The sequence below is a fragment of the Mytilus edulis genome, chromosome 2, assembly GCF_963676685.1.
Source record: "Mytilus edulis chromosome 2, xbMytEdul2.2, whole genome shotgun sequence".
In the NCBI taxonomy this organism is placed as follows: domain Eukaryota; kingdom Metazoa; phylum Mollusca; class Bivalvia; order Mytilida; family Mytilidae; genus Mytilus; species Mytilus edulis.
In genome coordinates this window covers 71,653,511-71,678,150 of record NC_092345.1, presented here as the reverse complement: position 1 = coordinate 71,678,150, position 24,640 = coordinate 71,653,511, and the positions used below count along the sequence as shown (strand labels likewise).

The following is a 24,640-nucleotide window of genomic DNA, read 5'->3' as shown; positions in this document are numbered from 1 at the left end:
GGAGAACAAAGACATATTTCTATATTAAAGGTAATTTTTGTACCGGTAAAAGATTAATAAAATTTTACAAATTGTATCGACAGCTATCGGTTTTGAATGACCTTATAATTCCTATAAAGACTTTTTGTTTTCATTTCCATGTGTCGCTCTCTCAGTGACATAAACTCTTCGCCTCCTTTTTTCATGGGTAATTGTTTGGGATTTAAGTGTGCCCTTCTCACTATAGTTGTATTCCTTTACAGCTTTGGATGATGTTTGTATGTCACTTTATTTGTAGATGTCAGACGCTCATCTGCATACGGCTGATATCTACACCATCACTACGGCTGATATCTACACCATCCATACGGCTGATATCTACACCATCCATACAGCTTATATCTACACCATCCATAAGCTGATATCTTAACCATCCATACGGCTGATATCTACACCATCCATACTGCTGATATCTACTACATCAATACGGCTGATATCTACACCATTCATACGACTGACATCTACACCATCCATTCGGCTGATATCTACACAACCCATACGACTGAAATCTACACCATCCGTACGGCTAATATCCACACCATTAATACGGCTGATATCTACACCATCCATACGGCTGATATCTACACCATCCATACGACTGAAATCTACACCATCCGTACGGCTGATATCCACACCATCCATACGGCTGATATCTACACCATCCGTACGGCTGATATCCACACCATCCATACGGCTGATATCTACACCATCTATACGGCTGATATCTACACCGTGTATTCACATTATAAACCGACAATGCCATGACAAACAATTAAGATAAACGACCAAACAAGAACTAAACAATAATGTATAAAACAAATTTTAGCAAACTATAAACCGAAAGTCAAGAACCCAATGAAAAACCGGGGCGGCATTCATGTTCTTTGAAAATGTAAGCAGATCCTGCCAAAGATGCAGAATCCGTTATATGCTACTATGTTAGTAAAACCCAGTCATCAATTTAATTCAGTAAACCACAATCAAGGTAAAGATGACGGGATTATGGTAACTACAACTTAAAAATATACACCGTCATCTGTTAACCTGATTGTCAGCAAATGTTTCGGTGAGATACCATCAATTATTATCATTGAAATAATTAAACAAATATTTATTGTAACACTGCTATATAATCATTCTCTTTCTTTCTGCTAAAGTGAAATTTATCTTAGTTATATAGGACTATGTCCTTTTGGTCATTTAGTATTTCAACTGTTTTGGTTTTAGTACACCCTTCGCCTCCAAATATTTGTCTTTGAGCATATGTGATGACGGTTTATTCAGAAAAATCTTCATGAAGTTTATCAAATTGTGTTTTCACGTATTACTGCCTACAAACAATAATTGTTTACCTTTGTTTTGTTTGTCAGTTATCAAGTTGAAACAGTATAAGATACATTTTAACGTTCAATTATGGTACATACCGGTTATTGTACGGAAATTGATAACGCTTTATAAGGTATTTTAATTATATATACATGAGACCGATATACGGGACTGTTAGCGCTGTGGTTTTTATAAAACAGCAAGAGATGGTATGTTAAATCACATTATATAAATAGACATTTTATTAATATAAAAAAGAAGATATGGTATGAATGCCAATGAGACAACTGTCCACAAGACACAAGAAAATGACACAGAAGTTAAAAATTATAGGTCACGTATGGCCTTCATCAATGAGCAAAGCCCATATCACATAGTCAGCTATAAAAGGTCACGAAAAGACAATGTAAAACAATTCAAACGAGAAAACTAACGGCCTTATTCATATAAAAAATAAACGAAAAACAAATATGTTTATAGTTTATTGTAAATGTTTATTTTTGTAAGAAACGCTTGTACATTGGATTTGCATTTAGTTTGTCGTCCATCCAAATATTACCCTATTGAGACCACCCCAGCATTACCATATGTACTGTCATCATCTACAATTGTGTAAATATTATTATCAAGAAATAAAATTAAAAGTATGTTCCATGAAAATACTGCAGCAGAACATATATTATGTTCAATATCGTCGTAAGCAACAACACAACACAATATCGTATAACATGTATACTTATCATTACGAGATAAAATTATTATGACCATGAACCCGTCTTTGTGCTAGACCGGCAAGCTGAAGCGATTTGCGACTTTCAACAACGGACAAAAACCATACCGCATATTCATCTACTATAAAAGGCCCCGAAATGACAAATGTAAAACAATTCAAACGAGAAAATTAACGGCCTAATTTATGTAAAAAACAACAATGAAAAAAATACAAATATGATATTTAACAAACGTGACAACCATTGAATTATAGTTTACAAGTTATAGACTTGACAGAGGCACATACAGAATGTGGCGTGGTGGATGATATTTGGGATGTTAAAAAGCATGAATCTACATATTGTAGAACCGTGAATGTGCATATTTGTATGTTTATAACAATAATGCAATGTTGGTTTTAAATTACAAAATCCATATATATAGCAATAAAAACAATATTTTAATATCTAATTACAGTGTTGAATTTGGTAATTATTTAGAATAATTTTTTTTAAAGTCATTAGAAACCTCAAATCCAAAAACAATCAGTGCATATGTTTTTTTCATAACTCAATAGATAGTTTTCATTATAAAACTTATGTACATATACTTTTTTTGAAGAAAATTCATTGATTTATTAATATTTAGAAGAAGTTTACTTTATTTTAATTGCTTCCTTCCAGGAAACAATTCCCCTGGCATATTTTCCGTATGCAAAGTGACCTCAGTGTTTCCCATCTCGTAAACATCCGGTGATCACAATACGCATGGATATCCTTAAAATTATCTGAATTTACATGTTAAACACGTGCTCAATTTCCATGCTTTTTTGTTGATTTTTTGTCGATTGTTGACAAACAGGTGACAATCGGTAAACTTCGGTTTCAAAACACTAACTTTAATTACCTGCCATATTTTCACAACAACACTGACCGATTGAAAAAAATATTGACGATTAAACGAAATTTACACGAAAAAAAATATGATAAATTCGTGCACAGAGGACGAAGTTAATGATGTTTGTATGCATTGGTTCAAAAATTGGAAGAACATTATTTTTCACCAGTCATTCGTTTCTTATGTCTTTAAAGGATTGATAAGTTTACTCGGATCGTATCTGAATCCGGGCTTTGTAACAACATCTCCGTTAGAATGAGGTAACTATCTTGTTTGAAATAAGGTTTCAGCTTAACTTACAAATCATATCTTTGTATAGATGGACAAATTCAAACTCAATTTATATGATTTTGTTATTACTCGATTTATTTCACTTGGCTGGGCGGAGTTTAAACGATTCACTCACAAAAAACCAGTCAATCTACAGATAGGTATTTTAGAATACACTCATCAATGAAGTGTTCAGTCATTCTTTTGTAAATTCCTCTAATAACACTGATAGGTGATTAGAAATCATTTTATAATTATTACAGCAATCTTCCTTATTACACACATCTTCAAATAGACTGTCCTTATGCAAATTAAAACTTAAACTCCGCCCGATCAGTTGAAATAACATTGGTAATACAACCGAAATATATAGAATTTTAAATTGCTTAGTCACATATTTAACAAAATGATTCGCACGTTAACCTCGAGCATCACTGAAAAGATATGAATTTTCGAAGTTCACATCTGTTGCAATATAATTTGTTACCGTTAATGATGTAAGCCGATGTTTAACACTGAATCATCATCATACTCTATCTACTGTTTAAACTTTGTTATACATTTAAACAAATCAGCACTTAGGTAAGACTGAATGAAATGACTTTTATTAATTATTTAATATACGAAATTGTCTTGCCTTGAATGCACATGTTGGTTGCCTCGTCACAAACTAATCCCGTTGAACATACACAGGTGTTTGGATTGGTACCATCTTGAACTGGTATAACAAAACCTGAAAAAGATTGTAACGTCGATCACCGATATTTTAAATGTATTCATGTAAAAGAGGGGCGAAAGATACAAAATGGACAGTCAAACTCATAAATCTAAAACAAACTGACAACGCCATGGTTAAAAATGAAAAAAAGACAAACAAACAACAGCACACTCGATACAACATGAAAACTAAAGAATAAACAACACGAACCGCACCAAAAAACTAGGGGTGATCTCAGATGCTCCGGAAGGGTAAGCAGATCTTGCTCCACATGTGGCACCCGTCGTGTTGCTTATGTGATAACAAATCCGGTAAATAGTCTAATTCGGTAGGTCACATTCATGAAAGGGAAGGGAATTGTAGTTACGACGTAAGGAACATATCCGATATCATTTGTGAAACGGTTATTCCATAACGGTCAACCAACTCGTGATGGCGTCCGTAAAATTTACGAAGGGATGATCTCAACTTCACCATTTGGAATTATTGGTTTAATAGCTTCCTTGTGAGCAGCAACCCTATATCAAGAAAATCATGATAGGAAATGTAAGCACAGGAATATCGTATCAATTGGGAGATATATACCCCTTATGCAGGTGTTGCTGGAATGTTGCTACTTCACAATTGGAAAGCTGAAATCATCTCTTTTGTCGTAAAGTTTTGTTTTCAACCGACCCTCATTGTCAATTTCTAGATGTAAATCAAGATATGAGGCTGACTTAACTGTATCTGTAGTATCCTTTATCTCTAGCTCGATTGGATAGATGCGTTGCATATAGTCACCAAATTTTGAATTATTTAATGAAAGAACATCCTCTATATAGCGAAAAGTAGAGTTAAAGGATATTGCTAACTTCTTATCTTTCTTCCTAAGAAGTTCCTGCATGAAGTCAGCCTCATAATAATAAAGAAACAAGTCGGCAAGTAGAGAAGCACAGTTTGTTCCCATTGGAATGCCGACAGTCTGGTGAAAAACACGTTTTCCGAACGTAACAAATATGCTGTCAATCAAGAAATCAAACATCTTGATAATATCAGTTTCCGAGAATTTTTTGTTCGAATCAGAGTGATCCTTTACAAAGTAGGATTTACCCTCCCTAAGACAAGATACTTGTATCTACGTTGGCCATTCCTTTTTACGAAGCAAAGCAATACCAACTCTATCAATTTGTCTTTTAGTTTGGAATGTGGAATACTAGTGTACAGAGTAGAAAAGTCAAATGTTTTAATACTGTTACAAGATAAAAGAGAGTTAGATTGTATGTACTCTAAAAGATCTTTTGAATTTTTAAGTATCCACATCTGATTCACGCCCCCTCTAGAATAGGCAGTTTCACAATAACTTTGAAACCCGTCTTTGATTGCTGATAAAATAGATGTTAATAATTTAGAAAGAGGTTTTGTGGAGCACTTGGAAGACCCAGCAATATACCGTTGTTTGTAAGGACACTTATGTAGTTTAGGTATCCAATACAGTGATGGCAGATCCAGTTCTTCATCTTTGGTTGAAATTCCAAATTAAAGGAACACAAAACAGACCTATGATTATCCAGGATTTCCTCTTTGGTAAGTGTCGTGAGGGTATATGTTGAGTTTCCAAGTGAATTGTCAATACCTAATTCGTTTATCAAGCAGTTATTTGAGTTTTACATACAAAAACGATGTTGTTTGGGGCTTTATCTGCGGGGACAACAACATATTTGTCATGGATGTAGGATAGGTGCTTTGCAACATTTGGGTCTTTAAAGATTGACGTATCATAGGCATTGCGTCTTCTTTCTCGCGCTTAGCCCATTGCCTGGCATAATCCTCAACTGAATCCATCAAAATTTTAAAGTTGTATTTCAAATTGATGGATTTAGGCTCACGATATTTCGGACCTTTCGATAACACATTTCGTATAGAAGTGTTATTAACAATGTTGAGGTCACCGGTAATAACGTGGCCAGCAGGATTATATGTGAATTGGGAACTAGCACAAGTGCAATCAGGAGGTTTAGACTTGAAGTCGTCAATATCGAGATCCTGCAAAACGTGTTTGTAATTGAAAATTGTAGTTGCAATAGGTTTGGTATAGGTATAAGAAATGATTGGTACAGACTGGTCTTTGAAATAAGAAGGTATTGTCTTCGATTGAACTAATTTATGATGAAGGATATTGCCTAAGTTGACGCCATCGATACCTTTGTTGGCAAAGGAACGAGTAAGGAAAGATCTTTTCTCTTTTTCATCTTTGCCATTGCGGACTGACTTGAAAAGTCTGTGACTTGCAATATCCGAAATTATAGCTGTAATTTTGTTTTGGTTTGAATGAGGGTTTGTAACAGTGGATTCCAAACATAAATTGAACAGAGAATGAAGTTTTGAAAGGGGTAATGAATAAAGTTTCGTGCGAATGCGACGAATATCTAACGGCTTTTGTATAAATAGAAGCAAGTCATTAACAGATACATCATGCAGAGAAGGTGATGTATAATGACGATGACCATGACTGCGTCTACGTCGAGGAGTCGAGTTGAAAATATTCATCACATTCACCGAGTTACACGAAGGACTAGATAGAATACCTATACCATCAATTTTGTCATTGCAACCATAAGGTGTCGCAGTTCCCAATTGTCTAATCCAGTAGTCCTCCTTTTGTCTACGGAGAGTTGTTGAAAGATTAGGATTGTTAGAGCTATGGTATATCTTTTCGATAATGCGAACTGTCATGGAAACGATGGAATGATCGGGCTGATTGAAATGCTGGTATAGAATCTGATCTATGACCGAACATACGTTTGTTTAGCCTTCCTTTCGTTTCACCGACGTATACCAATCCGCAAAGGTTGCACTCTAATCCGTAGACGACATTTATCGATTTACAATTCAGATCATCGTAACTTCTGGTAAAATAGGACATCTTGGTCAAATTGCTAGGGAATCAGCATCTGTAATTAAAATTGCACAAGTTTTGCAGCCTTTGGTCTCACATTTCGAAATGCGACAGTGTTGTACTGTGTCATCAAAAACCAAAATGTCTTTAAGGAGAACTGAACATGGCTGTATATGTGTAATATTGCTGTTGTCACTAGGATGATGATCTGAATGAGTCATGTTTGTGATATTTGCCATGTTTGTTGATGAGGGGACACCTGCCGTATCAGACGACACCGTGTCCATGGTGACGTCTGTTTCGGACCTGTTTATACTGGGCGACGTGCGAGCCAGTTTCCTGTTAGATCTTCGTAAATTCATGCAATATTAGTTTTGCTACTGGGCGGATGATGTCCTCGGGGACAAAATGTCCACACGGTGGGTATGGTTGTCCTGCGAGAGAACGTTCTGTGCTGGTGATTCGGTCCTGACGGGTGCTGGTGATCAATGCAAAAATGTAAACCAAGACGAAAATGATGATTTTTGACGTTTTCATTAATAGAAAATGGAAGGAAACAGTTGAGATTTTTCAGTTTTGTTTCTTATGGGTTCATAGGAATACCATTAAAAAGTTGACCCTCAAACTGTTTCAGTAAGCGTAACACAAAAGTGCTCATTTTCAGAAAATCTAGAACTGAAAAAATAAAACAAAAATGCTCATAGAGTCCGCTTTCTATACCGCAATCCACACGACAAAACTATTTTGTGAAAAAACATTGCAATTTATTAAAATTTAGCACTTTCTCAATTTATTCATGTCCTGATACTGTGCTGGTGGGTCCTGGGTCCGTGTAACACTTATCAATTCAAAGTTTTAAAAATTTTTGGAAATTTTAGATTTTTGGAATTTTTATCAAAGTTTTAAAAAATCAAAATTTCAAATTGTGTAAAAGTTTTGAAATTTTGAAATTTTAACCAAATTATTAAAATATTAAAATTCTAAATATCGTTATAAATTTGATAGTTTAGGAATTTGATCAAACTTTTAAAATACTAAACCTTACGTGCAATTTTGATTATTTCACTTTTTGAAAGTTTGATTTTTTTAAAGTTTTTGATTAAGATATCAAAGATAGAAAAGGGGCGAAAAGAGGGGTACCTGTAAACACTGATGTAAACACAGCTCTGATAACAATCACTCTTAGTTATAAATAAATAGCACGAAATATATCAAATCATTTTTACCTCACCTGGCCCGAAGGGCCAAGTGAGCTTTTCTCATCACTTTGCGTCCGGCGTCCCGCGTCGTCGTCTTCGTCGTCGTTAACTTTTACAAAAATCTTTTATCTAAGTTGGATATAAACGTTTACTTTTAATTTTATTTTACTTTATTAGCCTTTTTAACTTAATTTCATTCGAGCGTCACTGATAAGTCTTTTGTAGACGAAACGCGCGTCTGGCGCAAAAACCTGGTATCCATCTATGATGAGTTTATGTAAATACCTTGTAACAGTATTTTGGCTCCAATCTACTAATATTTGATCTTAGTACTCTTAATTTCAGCGTAAATAAGATATATATATATCAAAAACCTCCCACATTGTAGACTAGCACAACCTTAATTGGGACACAATGCATTCAGTATTCTACCGTACCAAAACAATATTAACTAAAATCATTGATACAAGGCAATATAATTATGATCGTCATACAACCGATAAAAATGAAAACATAACGTTAAAAGTTACGACCAAAGCGCTTTTCTGGATCGACCTTTTTAGGGAACGCTGAAAGCTGAATATTTAGGGCCAACAACTTACAAAGAATAGATTAAAACGTTAAAGATGATCGTTCATAATGTACATGGAATGATATATTCTTTAGCCAACATGATTACAGAAAGTAAGAAGTCGTAGAGCAAAACAGAAAATTTGAAATCAAAAGATAATACACTGTGTATTGAGCCTTTTTATTGCTTAAGCCCCAGTCCCACTAGACCATGATCGCACCACGCTCACCGCGATCTAAAATAAATTCAGATCGTGGTGAGGTCGCGGTATGAGCGGCATGAAAATGTAAATTTCCCATGCTTTCCCGATGCTGCTACGTCCCCATTACGCTTCTACAACGATCCCGCTACAATTTTACCACGTTCTCACCGCGCTTACCCTGCGACCTCACTACGCTGATCAAGATCTTTCTACGCTCATGACGTTCTCACTACGACCATACCACGAGTTATCCGATTGCAACACGATCTCACCACGCTTCTACTGCGATTATATCACTTTCTTACCACGATTATACTACGCTCATACCGCGATCTTACTACATTCTCAGCAATAACGTCAACATCTTGTTCCATATCAATAGAGTTCCAATTCCATTTCGCGGAACTAATAAAGTCATGCCACCAAAATCTACTAGAACACGTTGGCATGGTGGTAGGGGTTGATGTAGGGGCAGACGGGAGCTCTGATAATAACGAATCCTGAACAAACAGAGATGTCGAACCGACCAATCCAACCTAAATCACAACCTATTGCTGGTCCATAAAGATCAAATGTCGAAATTTAAGTGAACAATAACAGAGATGACACAGATGTGTCAATAGATATATTAAAGGAATATGTGGAATGAGTGCCAATGAGACAACTCAACATCGAATTAACAATTTATAAAAGTAAACCCTTATAGGCAAAGGTACGGTCTCCAACACGGAGCCTTGGCTCACACCGAACAACAAGCTATAAAGGGCCATAAAATTACTAATGTAAAACCATTCAAACGGGAAAACCACCGGTCTAATCTGTATAAAAACGAGAAGCATGGTTGAGCCGTTAGAGAAAATGGACAAGAGGTCTTAATTACATACAGACAAACAAAATCTGGAGAAATTTAATACCCTAGTCCCACTAGGCCACGATCGCACTACGATCTGTGAAAAAAATGCAAATTTTGATGATCGTGGTACGATCGTGTAGGTCGCAGTAAGGTCGTACCACGGTCATGGTGAGGTCTTCAAGATCGTGAAGAGCGTGGCCAACTTTGAACATGTTCAAAACAATCGTGGTGCGGTCGTGCCGAAATTAGGTCGTAGTAGAAGCGTAGTGAGAGCGCACTAAGATCGTAGTAAGATCGTAGTAAGATCGCAAAGGTCGCTGTACAATCGTAGCGAGAGCGTAGCGAAAGCGTGATTCTATTCGGAGAGATTGCGCTACGATCTCACAGCGACGTTATCACGACCTTACTACGACCATCACGTTCTCACCGCGACCCAAGTACGCTTTCACTACGACTTTATCACGCTCTTCACGACCATAGTACGATTCTAGCACGCCCTTGCCGTCCTCATCACGCTCTTCTCACGATCTTACTACGTTCACACTACGACCATCATTTTTATTGTCATTTTCACATAAAATATATAAAAAAAACTCCCTAGATTTTGTTTGTCTGAATGTATTTATCCATTTGCTCTAACGGCTCAACCATGCTTCTCGTTTTTATATAGAATAGACCGTTGGTTTTTCCCGTTTAAATGGTTTAAAATTAGTTTTTTTGGGCCCTTTATAGCGTGCTGTTCGGTGTGAGCCAAGGCTCCGTATTGAAGGCCGTACCTTGGCCTATAATGGTTTACTTTTATAGATTTTTACGTTGATGGAGAGTTGTCTCATTGGCACTCATACCACATCTTTCTACATATATTGACACATCTGTGTAATCTCTGCTATCGTTCTCTAAAATATCGTCATTTTAGCTTTATGGACCAGAAATAGGTTGTAGTTTAGGTTTGATTGGTCGTTCCGACATCTCTTGATGACAAGTATTATACTACTTATGTGTATAGTATCAGTTTAATTGAAGTCTGGAGCTGGCATGTCAGTTAACTGCTAGTAGTCTGTTGTTATTTATGTATTATTGTCATTTTGTTTATTTTCTTTAGTCACATCTTCTGACATCAGACTCGGACTTCTCTTGAACTGAATTTTAATGTGAGTATTGTTCTGCGTTTACTTTTCTTTATTGGCTAGAGGTATAGGGGGAGGGTTGAGATCTCACAAACATGTTCAACCCCACTATTTTTGCGCCTGTCCCAAGTCAAGAGCCTTTGGCCTTTGTTAGTCTTGTACTATTTTTGATTTTAGTTTCTTGTGTACTATTTGGAGTTTAGTATGGCGTTCATACTTTGCTCCCTCTGCCTCTACATCAACCCCTACCACCACGCCCACGTGTTCTAGTAGATTTTGGTGGCATGAATGTATTGTTTCCGAGAAATCTCCGTTTTAATCAGAAATAGAAGGAATGGAACTTTATTGATATGAAACACGATATTGACGGTATTGCTGAGAACGGAGTAATATCGTGGTTTGAACGTAGTATAATCGTGATAAGAACGTGCTATAATCGCAGAAAGATCGTGTTGCAATCGGATAACTCGATAAAATCGGTATGGTCGTAGTGAGAACGTGAAGAGCGTAGAAAGATCTTTATAAGCGTAGTGAGGTCGCAGAATAAGCGCGGTGAGAACGTGGTTTAATCGTAGCGGGATCGTTGTAGAAGCGTAATTAGGACGTAGTAGCATCGTGAAAGCAACGAAAATTAACATTTTCATGCCGCTCATACCGCGACCTCACCACGATCTAAATTTATTTTAGATCGCGGTGAGCGTGGTGCGATCGTGGTCTAGTGGGACTGGGGCTTAACATATTTTATGTGAAAATGACAATGAGAATGATGGTCGTAGTATGAACGTAGTCAGGTCGTAAGAAGAGCGTGATGAGGACGGCAAGGGCGTGCTAGAAACGTAGTATGGTCTTGAACAGCGTGGTGTAAACGTGGTATAGTCATAGTAGAAGCGTAGTTGGGAACGTGATGGTCATAGTGAAGCCGTAATAACGTCGCTGTGAGATCGTAGCACATTCTCTCCGAATAGAATCACGCTTTCAATCCGCTCTCGCTACGATGGTATTGCGACCTTTGCGATCTTGCTACGACCTTAGTGCGCTCTCACTACGCTTCTACTACGACCTGATTTCGCCACGACCGCACCACGAATGTTTTCAACATGTTCAAAGTTGGCCACGCTCATCACGATCTTGAAGACCTCACCACGACCGTAATACGACCTTACTACGATTTACACGATCCTACTACGATCATCCAAATTTGCATTTTTTTCACAGATCGTAGTGCGATCGTGGCCTAGTGGGACTGCGGTGTTAGAGTTCAGTATAAAATATATATACATGCTCAACCTAACCATACTATTTGACCTACTGCGAGTTGTTCAGTTTTTACTGTTACTCCTGTTTCTCCTAAAATATGGGTGCTAGAAAAACCAGCAAGTAAAATGGCCAATATCAGAGCCGTACGTCTTGTTTTGAAATGAATTCTCTTCTTTTGAAAAATATTTATTTTGTCATCCAATTTTTTACCGCTTACAACTGTTTGTCTGTAGCTTTATTTCATACATCAACTTTTAAGTATCTGATTTAGTATGTTTTCAATTCATATTGTTTCGTTTCGTTCCGCTTTTAATTCGGTTCGCTTTTTACAGGTACCCCTCTTTTGCCCCTTTTCTATTTTTGATATTTAATCAAATATTTTAAAAGTGAAATAATCAAAATTGCACGTAAGGTTTAGTATTTTAAAAGTTTGATCAAATTCCTAAACTATCAAATTTAAAAACGATACTTAGAAATTTAATATTTTAATAATTTGGTTAAAATTTCAAAATTTCAAAACTTTAACACAATTTAAAATTTTGATATTTTAAAACTTTGATCAAAATTCCAAAAATCCAAAATTTCAAAACTTTTTAAAACTTTGAATTGATAAGTGTTACACGGACCGTCCTGTCATTGTGCTGGTTGGTCCTGATACGGTGCTGTTGATTTTGGATAAGAAGTTGGTAATATTTGAAACAAATGTTACAAAATCAATAATATTGGGCAGATAATTGTTGTCAATAGGATCTATGACTCCTATGTTAGCTTTTGTGCATCCATTTGGCTGTTTAATATGTGTTTTCAAATGATCGTAACTTGTATTACATTATTACATAAAAGGGCAACATCTTTCGTCCAATATCTGATAACAATATATATTATCTATAATTTGTTCGAAAAAAGTCGAAAAGAAGAGAGTTTTTTTAATGTCATGATTATCTGTCGCTTTCTATATCTATGCTTAGCATTTATTTCAGATGACATGGACTCCTCACCCTGGTGACCCTGCTGCCTTTCATAACTTTATCCGTATACATATATTAATAGATAAACAAAAGGCTGCAACTGGTATTTTTGTATCTAAAATGATTCGTTGTAACGAGAATATATTTGTGCTGAATGGAAACTGTGAGGGTCAAAATCTTAAATTGCTTATAAATGTTGCTGGACCCAGTTTCGTTATCTGATCTGAATTTTCTGAAATGTGCAAGGTAGATAGACATTAGCCTTTTGGATTTTTTTTACTCGGTAAGTTTTGCCCTAATTGCTTGAACTTTTGCAAAGCCGATTTCAATGAGTGTGTAGACAAAGGGAATATCTTTGGTTATCTTGCTTGCTGAACAGAAAAGTCATTGTTAGGTTATGTAAACTACCCTACTTTAAGAGTAGACTAGTCCGACAAATGACACATCTTTCTGTCTGTAGGACCAGGCTACTTCGAAAGGAGTGTAGTATACCTTACCTAACAATGACTTCACGGTTTAGCTAACAAGCAAGTTAACCAAAGATATTACCTTCGCCTACATACTCAATGGAATTGGCTGTAACTAAAAACTCGAATACATTTTAACAGACAATGGTCATGTTTGTTGATGAATATTGTTTTTCCTAGATTCACTCTTGAAAAATCATTTGGTAACATTTGGTCAAGTAATTTCAGAAAAGATCTTTTTGTAATTGCGGACGCCAAGACAATACATGAACATCACACGACCCCTCGACACAGGTGAGCTTATATATGATCTTATAGCGATTCGGGTTGATTACCAGTTGAAATTAAGCCAGTTTTTTGTGTGTGTAGATTTGTATTGTTTTAAACTGTTATGACCTTTTAAAGTTAATTGTAGGTGTTTAATCTAAGAATTTCTTTTTTAAACTTATATACTTGATTTATACTAAATTGATAGTATGAAGCTACGAGATATTTTAATTTTTGAAATTGAAGGCACAATTAACAAAGCAAACGGTAGTTTCAAATACTTTCAAATATATATGTTTAAGGATAATGTACCCTTGTGTTGATCCGATGCTAAACATAACACAAATCTCTGTACAAAAGTCTGTGAATTTTCTACAAAAATAGTGATTTTATTTTCACCAAATTCTCTTTTTCTACTACATACAATAATGAACTATAAATAATAATGCTTTGCAAGAAGTTTCCTCTTGATATATGTACAAAATTATATCTCTATTATGCATTGTCTGTTCTTTTTTGATACTATTGCAGTTGCCACATTTCGTAATTGACAGGCCACAGAAGGGGTCATAAACCATACACGAAAAGATATTGATCTAAGTACTTAATTTGCATCTCTGAACCCCCCCCCACTCCGGCTTTTTTTTTAGGAGGGTGTCTAAAAATGGTCGATTACAGACAGCCGAATACGCATTTTACTTTCAAGGCGTGTTTACGTTGATTGTTAAAGTCCTGAAAACGGATAGATGGAAATAAAAATGTTGTACAATGATCGTAATCCCGAAAATCGTAAACATATTGTCTTGATCTTAAAAGGGGACAAGAAGGGTTCCGTTAACAGGCCAATAAATAAGGTTACAGTTAATTTTTTTAAAAAATTTAAAAATAGGGGTATTTTTTCTCTCTTAATAACAGTAAACAGATTCACAACAATGTCAATTTCAAGAAAACAGACAACAGTTAATTAGTCAATAACAGTACAGCATCAATGATCTTCAAAATATGCCACTTTAGACTAAAATATAAAGGCACAGAACCAGGACATAGGAGCGCAGAACCAGGACCGTTTTTCTAATCACCAGCACATCATCAGGACAATTTCGTTTTGCAAACTTGCACGACTTTTGCAATAAAAAATTGTTGTAATATTCTTTGAATGGTACAGATGACGTATCAGAGAAAAATTAAGGAACAAAATGGTTGTTTTACTGACGTTCTGATACAATGTAAACAAACCCACCAGCACAGAATCAGGACCCACCAGCACCTGACAGGACCAAATCATCAGCACAGAACGTTCTCTCGCAGGACAACCATACCCACCGTGGTCCACCAGCAGAGACATCGACCCAGTGGTTATAAAAGAGGGACGAAAGACACCAAAGGGACAGTCAAACTCATATATCTAAAACAAACTGACAACGCCATGGCTAAAAATGAAACAGACAAACAAACAATAGCACACACGACACAACATAGAAAACTAAAGAATGAACAACACGAACCCCACCAAAAAACTAGGGGTGATCTCAGATGCTCCAGAAGGGTAAGTAGATCCTGCTCCACAAGCGGCACCGGTCGTGTTGCTTATGTGATAACAAATCCGGTAATGTATCTGTAGTATCCTTTATCTCTAGCTCGATGGGATAGATGCGTTCCACATAGTCACCAAATTTTAAAATAACATATCGTTTATTTGCTATAATAGATATATGTAATACTTCCAATAAAAAAAAAGAGATTTTACTCATAATTTAAATATTTCATTTATATCTCAAAGGTTAACTGAAGTACGCAAAGTTTGCATTATGTAATGACTTGCTACACTACGACTGAACCAATATCAGATCATATCGAAATAAAATCGCTTTATTTATAAATGGCTCGTTGATACTTTCAGTCATAAACATCTTTTCTAATTGTAACTATGGCTAGAGTCAATTACATTAAGGGCATACGATACACTAACAGGGGAGGTAATGACGTTGCTAACGTAAATCGTTATTTTCGCGACGTCAAATTATAACTTATCGGGAAAAGATTCAGTTTTCTACTGATTTTTATCATTCAAATTTATTAAACTTGAAAACGACCCCTCTTTTTGAAAAATGCCTTTTGGTTTGATATCGGGAGAAGATTATGTGTTCCAAATTTCATGATACACGTAACGTAAATAGTGCAATTTTTAAAAATTTGATAAATATACAGCAAAAAATGATGTTTTTTCTACATTCATGAACATTTGATAAATATGAGTTATTTCTGATTAAAAACTGTATAAATTTTAAGGATTCTTATAAAATACAGAAATTACAAATTATTTAACAAAACAAAAATTGTGTTTATCTTTTAAAACAAAAAAGTAATGTCTTTCTTTCGGAAGGGAAAATACGGCCACAAATCCTACTTTTGAGCAAATATACAAAATTTCAAAAAGTAGCACATGAAGGTATATTTTTTATTGCATATTTGATTTAATCAGGTAAAAAATAGTCTTTATGGAAATTTTTATCAAAATGTAAACACGGATCAAAACTGTATCGTATGCCCTTTAACTGAATATTACTGCATAGATGCAATAAAATCCATATCTTCTCAGTGATGATCGATGCTTATATGTTGAAAATCCAAATACAATAGAAGATATTATTTAAAAAAAAATTAAAACAAAAAATAATAGGAAACTAAAATCAAAATAAATATTTTTTGATCCGTTGACAGTATAACCGACATTTTTTTTTCTTACTACCCGTGTCAATTTAAAAAAAAAAAATATATATATCAACTTTTATTTAAGGCTGCATTTAAAAACATTTTTTTACGTCCACACTTTCCATGTGTCTTTGAAAATCCCATAACAAAAAAAGAGAACGACGACACACAGCGGCCTACAAAAAAAATCATCTATCGAATTCAAACAAATAACTTGTGACAAAAAGAAAATCCAAGATCACTGACAACAAAACACTATTTATTGAACAGAACATAAAAAATAGGACTAAGGACTTAGAATGAGAAAGGAATTTTTATATTGCAAATATTGCAGATCTTTAACATTCTATGTGTCAACACTTGATCAAACTTACTTAAACCATGAACTAATGATAATTTTTTTCTTATGAATTTTCCAATATTCTTTTCTGACGTTATTATATAGAAATAAGAAGATGTGGTATGATTGTTAATGAGACAACTCTTTACAAGAGAACAAATGACACAGACATTAACCACTATATGTAACAGTACAGCCTTCCCCAATGAGTAAAACCAATACCGCGTATTCAGTTATAAAAATGCCCCCAATATGACAAATGTAAAAACAAAACAAACGAGAAAACTAAAGGCCTGAATTATGTACAAATTAATGAACCAAAAGCAAATATGGTATACAGAAATAAACGACAATCTCTAAATTACAGGCTTCAGAATTAAAACAGATACATACAGAATTTAGGCAAAGTTAATTTAATTAGCGGACACCTACCCAACCCTTAACCATTGGCATTGAACAAACTATAAGACCGATTGAAAGTGCTTAACTAATCACAATGATACAAATCAATTTTGCATTGTGACATTTACATCACATCTCATTCATAAATTTCAAATTTGATTTTTATCAAATTTGATACTAATTAAGAAGTATGTCTTTAAAACGGTAGTATTAAAATGAAAACATTTCTTTTAATTATATGAAGTACATACCATTTACTTTCTGGTGTGTATTAAGAAACAACATACACAAGAAAAGAACTTGAATCAATTTGCTGTTCATTTGCGCCGTCCTCTTTCTTCAAGTTCTTTAGTTTTTTTTCGAAAGCATGTCATACATGAATGTTAATTTGATTTTTGAATCGTGGAAAAAATGTAACTACTTCAATTAATGCTTTGCGGAGTCAAACCAATTGTCTTAGATTCTGCTGTATCTTTCTCTTAACAAAACATTCACAACACAAATGTTGATTTCTGTTGCAATTTCTGCTAGGTTTAACCAACAAATGACTTTCAATATCTTATAAAAGCTGTCCGCCATTCTTCATGTCTATAAACTATACAATATTAGTGTTACAATAACAAAAATCCTGCTAATAGACTTATACCTTTGTACTCGTATCTATCTGTTTTATGTTAACTGTGGCTTTAACACATATCTACTGCTGTTACTCTTTTTGAAAATCTTGTAGAAGTGGTTTAAAATAAAATTTAATGTTGTTCTTTTATTATGCACTTTGATCTACTGAATTGAGTTCTTTACAAATGATTAATTTTCTACTTGTGATAAGAACATTATTTTTCATTATTTTTTTATTATAACTATCAAACATTAAGGACTGACTGTCGAATGATCAATGGGCAAATCCTGCAACATGTTATACACGACTGCTACAAATCAAAAGCAAATAGAAAGTATCACAAATGAACAAACAAGAGATCACGTAAAAGAAAATATCTAACATAAATATAAAGTGGTTTTAACCTTTTGATTGTGTATTAAAAAACTTTCTATTTTTATCCACCTTAACGCATACAAAGCTTTAATTTAAGGATATTTATGTTTGGCTACCGCTTCCGTTTTCAGACCACATAAAGAAAGTTTAATGATTACTTGCTATTTTTGTCTTTTGGCATGGCTTTGTCAGTTTATTTTTTATCTATAAATTTGACTATCCCTCTGGTATCTCTCGCCCCTCTTTTTTGTCTTTCAAAACACGGTAAAGGTAGATCAAGATCATGAGCGTTTGAAAATTAAAAAATTCCTTTCCTTTGCATTTATATGTAAGACATAATTTATAAGTTAAGTGTCATTTGAAGATTTTATTTTCAAAGCCTTGTCACCTAATGCATCAATATAATATACATACCATCCACGCTCTGCTGTATATGTAGAAACAACATAAACATGAACAATACTTGAATCAAGCTTCTATTCATATTCACGGTCCAGTTGTTTGCTAGTTATAACTTGAAATTAGTCGTACAGAACTGATTTGATACCTATTTGCAATAAAATTATAATGAGGTTCGTTATATATTCAGGAAAATTATGTAATTTATGATGACTAGAAAGTTAACAATGAAACATAATGAACAAGTACATGTACTGAATGCCTTCTTCAAAATCAATATCATGTTAACATTTTAGATAATTTCAAATGGTAACATGTTTGAAATATTTTTGTTCTTTACTTCCTTGCTATATAAGTCTTTTGTGGGTGTAGAGATATGTTATTTAGTAATTTCCTATAGATTTGAACAAAATTTATGCTACCAACATTAATTACTGGGACTGACGCATAGGCAACATAAAGCAAATATGAGTTTCTTGTCGAATTTGATGGTGGTTCATTGAGAAAAATTGGAATACCATCAGCCAAGTTAAGACAGAAAACCTGGGACAGTGTAAATAATTATATTATATAGACGAAATGAAGCGATTTTTTATCAGTCCTTTTCACAATAAAAGACAACATATTCAACCGCTTTCAAAATGTATGCCGATCTTGTGAGTTCTATAGGGAACTAGTATTTACAATCCCTCAAAGTATGAGTCAAAGCGTTTAATAAGAATACATGATATTCGATTGATGTGTACATCAAATTAATATCACTTCATATGTATACATATAAACATAGTATTTAGTCTTTTTTCCGTCTATATTGTTGTATGCTTGTCATTTTATAGATGAGGTTGTGGTATATGTGATGCTCATTGTGAAAGGCCGTACACCTATAGTTAACTTTTTTGTAATTTAGTCTCAGATGGAGAGTTGTCTCGATGGCTATCTTGCCACGCATACTTATTTTTATAATTTCATTACTTTTCTTGTTAAGATGTATTTTACGTACTTTTATTTAATTCTGTAATAAAACCTTTATCTTTCTACTTTAAATAATTTATTGAAATAGGAGAACAGAGACATAATTCTATATTAAAGTTAATTTTTGTACCGATGAAAGTTTAATAGAATTTGACCAATTTTGACAGCTATCGGTTTTGAATGACCTTATAATTCCTATATAAGACTTTTTGTTTTCATTTCAATGTGTCGCTCTCTCTATGAAATATACCTCTCGCCTCCTTTTTTCATGAGTATTTGTTTGGGATTTAAGTGTGCCCTTCTCACCATAGTCTTTGGATGATGTTTGTATGTCTCTCTATTTGTAGATGTCAGCCGCTCATATGCATACTGCTGATATCTCCACCATCCATACGGCTGATATCTACACCATCCATACGGCTAATATCTACACCATCCATACGGCTGATATCTACACCATCCATACGGCTGATATCTAGACCATCCATACGGCTGATATTTACACCATTCATACGATTGATATCTACACCATCCATACGGCTGATATCTACACAATTCTATTACGTCATAACACATCCGGTATTAGATGAGATAGTACTGCGCAACTGCAACCTCAATGTGTTGCTGACTTTGCTATCGAGCGGACGTGGTTTGTCTCGATGCGCAACCTCTAACTAAAGATTTCATTAAAGATATATTAAGTCAATGTGATTGACTTGTACATATATTTTATTTATATTAAATAAAAGTATATGTCTTTAAATAGAGATTTTTTACGCAAGTAAAAATCTTAATTATTTCGTTTGTGAAACGAGATTAATTTACTACTTGACAAAGATGGAGGACGCCATGCTGCATAAAGAGAAAGGAGATAAAACTCCTAAATCTTCTTTTTAAGATGATTTACTAAGGTTAGATGAAGATGAAATAGCATATGAAGGGAAGGGTAAAGGTCCCGCTAAAAGAAAATGCTCAAAACCTATTGCCAGTAAAAGTAGTACAGGTAGAGGTCCAAAGGTTAATAACAAGGACGCTAAAGGAAAGACTGTGGTAAACAAGGGACACGAGGTGTCGGCTAGTACTTCAGATAGCAATAATAATGTGATTATTAATATGCTTATTGACATGAGAAATGAACAATCTTCAACTAATAAAAGGTTGGAAGATATGAACAAACGTATAGACGTTTTGTATAATGATGAATATGATGATGAGTATGATAATATAGGTGATGTGGATGAAGATATGGACGAGGTCCATAAACCTGATGACGGTCAAGATACCGGTAATGAACCCCCTTGTAAAAACAGAAAACTGTCTCAAATAGCGAAGAGTCCAGGTTTTCTAGTATGAATAAAAGATTTAGATCTGGTGAGAGATGTGGTGATAAACTAGATGAACATCTAGCAGACAATATCACAGATATGTTCAGAAATGGTATTTCTGAAGAGAAATACAGAGAACTTATGAAAGATGAAAAGAGTAATCGGCCTGAGAATTGTGAAGGACTTGTACCAGTTCAAACTGATCAGTTAGTATGGGACTTGTTATGGCCCAGAACTAGAACTAATGACAATAGAATGAGACAATGTCAGACTACTGTAGTCAGAGGGGCAACTTATCTGTCCAAAGTAGTGAATAGACTAGACACAATTCTAGGTAAAGAAGATACTCAAAACAAACCTGAGTTGGAAGGTATTCTTGATGACTGTATGGACTCTCTTGCTTTATTTGGTCATGCAAATAAAGAAATATGCTTAGCTAGGAGAGAACTCATGAAACCTGATGTAAAAGGTGAATATAGTCACCTGTTTAATAAAACACAACCTTTCAATAAATGGTTATTTGGTGGAGATGTCTCTAAAACAGTCAAAGACATTGGAGAATGTAGTAAGATTTCAAATCGCCTTTCAGTTGGTAATGGTTATAACCAGTTTAGAGGTGGTTTCCGTGGTGGGTGGAGATCCTCATGGAATAGACGCCGTGGTAGAGGCAGAGGCAGAAGAGGTCGTGGTAGTGCCTCAAGGTCAATTTACAAATCTGAGTCAAAAAACTCCCGTTGGACTCACAACAAGTACAGGAATTAGATATTATGAGTATAAACACAAATGATTTTCAACAGGAAGATTGAAATTGTTTGTTGATGAATGGAGAAAATTAACATCTGATAAATATATTTTAGATGCGGTTCAGCACTGTTATATAGAATTTATAGACAATAAACTTCCTATACAAAATAAAATGTCAATTAGAAATTCTAAATTCAATTTAAAGGAAGAAAATTTTTTGATATTGAAATTGAAAAATTATTAAAAATGAATGTAATTCAAGAAGTTGAATCTGAAATAAACGAATTTATTTCCCCAATTTTTGTAAGACCAAAAAATGGCGAATACAGAATGATACTTAATTTGAAAGAATTAAATAAACACATTGAATATCAACATTTCAAAATGGATTCTTTCGAAAGCGCTTTAAATTTGATTAAAGAAAATGCATACATGTCAAGTGTAGACCTAAGACATGCTTATTATTCTGTTAACATTGCTGAACAGCATAGGAAATATTTAAGATTTGTTTGGAAAGAGAAATATTTTCAATATTCCTGCTTACCAAATGGTATAGCTATGGAACCAAGGCTTTTCACCAAAATTATGAAAGTTGTATATGCTAGTTTACGTAGAATGGGTTATGTTAATATTGGGTACATTGACGATTCACTACTATTTGGTGATACTGAACTCGAATGCAAAAATAATGTTACAGAAACTGTTAATTTGGTGTCAAGCCTTGGATTTATAGTACATAAAGAGAAGTCAGTGTTTACTCCTAAAAAATGCATCAAGTTTTTAGGTTTTTACATTGACTCGGAAACAATGATAGTTACTTTACCAGTTGAAAAACAAGATACTATTGCTAAAGAATGCAAACAATTACAATATAAATATAAATGTAAAATAAGGGAAGTAGCTAGAGTACTTGGCATACTCATATCATGTCTCCCTGCTGTGGAATTTGGTAAACTCTATTACAGGAAAATAGAGAGAGAGAAAATTAAAGCATTAAAATTAGCTATGGGAGATTTTGATTCTGAAATGTTTGTAACATCAGAAATGAAACAAGACCTAAAATGGTGGTCAGAAAATATTTATACTCAGAAGAGAAAATTTAATAGAGGTAACCCATAGGTTATAATTCAAACAGACGCCTCAAAATTAAGTTGGGGAGCAGTCTTGAATGAACAAAAAAATGGTAGCAGATAAAGCAATGATGAAAAAGATAATCATATTAATTGTTTAGAATTATTAGCTGTTTATTATGCTCTGAAATCATTTAAGGATGATTTGAATACTGTTGAAAATGTTAAAATTCTTACAGACAATACAACTGCTGTAAGCTATATAAACAGTATGGGTGGTATACAGTCTATTGAATGCAATAGCATTGCTAGAAAAATTTGGATTTGGTGCATTGAACACCAGATATGGCCGACTGCTACTCACATACCAGGAAAGTTGAATACAAAAGCAGACTATCAGTCAAGAAATTTTAATGATCAGATAGAATGGCAACAGAATAAAAACAATTTTGAAAAAGTATGTTTATTATGGAATAAACCAGAAATAGATTTATTTGCTTCACATCTAAATACTCAGTTACCAATTTTTTGTTCATGGAAAGCTGACCCAGAATCATCTTTTGTTGATGCTTTTACTCTTGATTGGGGTAATTTTTCATACAGCTATATGTTTCCTCCTTTCAGCATGATCGGACGCTGTGTAAAGAAGATTATAAAAGACAAGGCAGACGTGTTGTTTGTGGGACCACTTTGGCCAACCCAACCATGGTTTGTTCAAGTAATGAAACTGTTAATAAACAATCCATATGTGATCAAAGCAAACAAAAAGCTATTGACCCTACCATACAAGGACATAGTTCATCCTTTAGAAAAGACATTGAATTTGATGGTATGTCGGCTATCCGGAACCGATTACAAAACAGAGGAATTTCAGAGAAAACTTCCACTATTATCATGGCATCATGGAGATCAGGAACTCAAAAACAATATAAAACATATATCAAAAAATGATTTATTTTCTGTCTTGAACGGAAAGAGGATAAATTTCACACGTCTGCAAAACTTGTGCTAGAATTTCTGACTTATTTGTTTGAATGTGGATTGAGTTATTCAGCATTGAATAGTGCTAGGTCAGCACTTTCTGCGTTTGGTTTGACTTTTGATTATGTGCCTGTTGGAAAGCATCCACTTGTGATAAGATTTCTCAAAGGAGTATATCATTTGAGACCAACTGTACATAATGATGTAAATATTTGGGATGTTTCTATTGTTTTGAGATTGTTGAGACGTTTATCACCAGTTGCTGATATATCAGTGAAAGATTTAACTTTAAAACTAGTTATGTTAATTGCATTGACGAATGCTACTAGATCACAAAGTATTCATTTATTAAAACTCAGCAATATGCAAAAACAGAAGGATTGTTTTCGATTTAAGATATTTGATTTACTGAAACAAAGCAGACCTGGATATAAGAATCCAGCAGTTATTTTAAAAAGAATCCTCCAGACAGGAGACTATGTGTGTATTTAGTGCTGAAGGAATATTTGAAACGTACTGTTGATATAAGATCAGAAGAAGATTCATTAATACTAAGTTATATTAAACCATACAATAAAGTTAGTTGCTCAACTATTTCTAGATGGATTAAGTCTATTATGTGCCGTGCAGGAATCGACACAACTATATTTAAAGCACACAGTACACGATATGCATCTACTTCGAAGGCAAAGCAAAATAACGTGCCTGTTAGTGATATTTTAGCTAAAGCCGGTTGGTCAAGTTCAACGACTTTTGGAAAATTTTATGACAAGACAGTAACAAGAAGTGATGTTTTTGCAGAAAAAGTGTTACAAATTTGACTGTATTAAATGTTTGATTTATGATTTAGTTTTTAATAAGAAAGATCAAATGATCTACATGTATGAGTGCTACATAATGCATATCACTGGCATTTGGTTGTTGCAAAATTGTCTGATAGTATCTTATGAT

The 24,640-nt window shown here is 34.2% G+C and overlaps 1 protein-coding gene and 1 long non-coding RNA gene across 2 annotated transcripts; one reads left to right on the top strand and one right to left on the bottom strand.

Annotated features, from left to right (window-relative positions):
• Positions 1-1,831: 1,831 nt before the first annotated feature.
• LOC139510671 (uncharacterized) lies at positions 1,832-18,697 on the bottom strand. Its single transcript, XR_011661951.1, has 3 exons — positions 18,613-18,697; positions 3,881-3,976; positions 1,832-1,967 (listed from the first exon to the last, which is right to left on the bottom strand). It is a non-coding gene; the product is annotated as an uncharacterized lncRNA (long non-coding RNA).
• Positions 18,698-22,022: 3,325 nt separating this feature from the next.
• Positions 22,023-24,181, top strand: LOC139511001 (uncharacterized). The gene is made up of 3 exons (XM_071297565.1): positions 22,023-22,746; positions 22,948-23,295; positions 23,763-24,181. The coding sequence occupies exons 1-3, from the start codon at positions 22,023-22,025 to the stop codon at positions 24,179-24,181; spliced, it is 1,491 nt and encodes a 496-aa protein (XP_071153666.1).
• The last annotated feature ends 459 nt before the right edge of the window (positions 24,182-24,640 follow it).

Bases quoted from the DNA above. Each gene is read 5' to 3' on its own strand.
- LOC139511001 (XM_071297565.1), top strand. From the start codon at position 22,023: ATGGATTCTTTCGAAAGCGCTTTAAATTTGATTAAAGAAAATGCATAC. The intron at 22,747-22,947 runs GTAACCCATAGG...AAATTCTTACAG, and splicing joins GAAGAGAAAATTTAATAGAG to ACAATACAACTGCTGTAAGC. The intron at 23,296-23,762 runs GTAATTTTTCAT...TGAGTTATTCAG, and splicing joins TGCTTTTACTCTTGATTGGG to CATTGAATAGTGCTAGGTCA.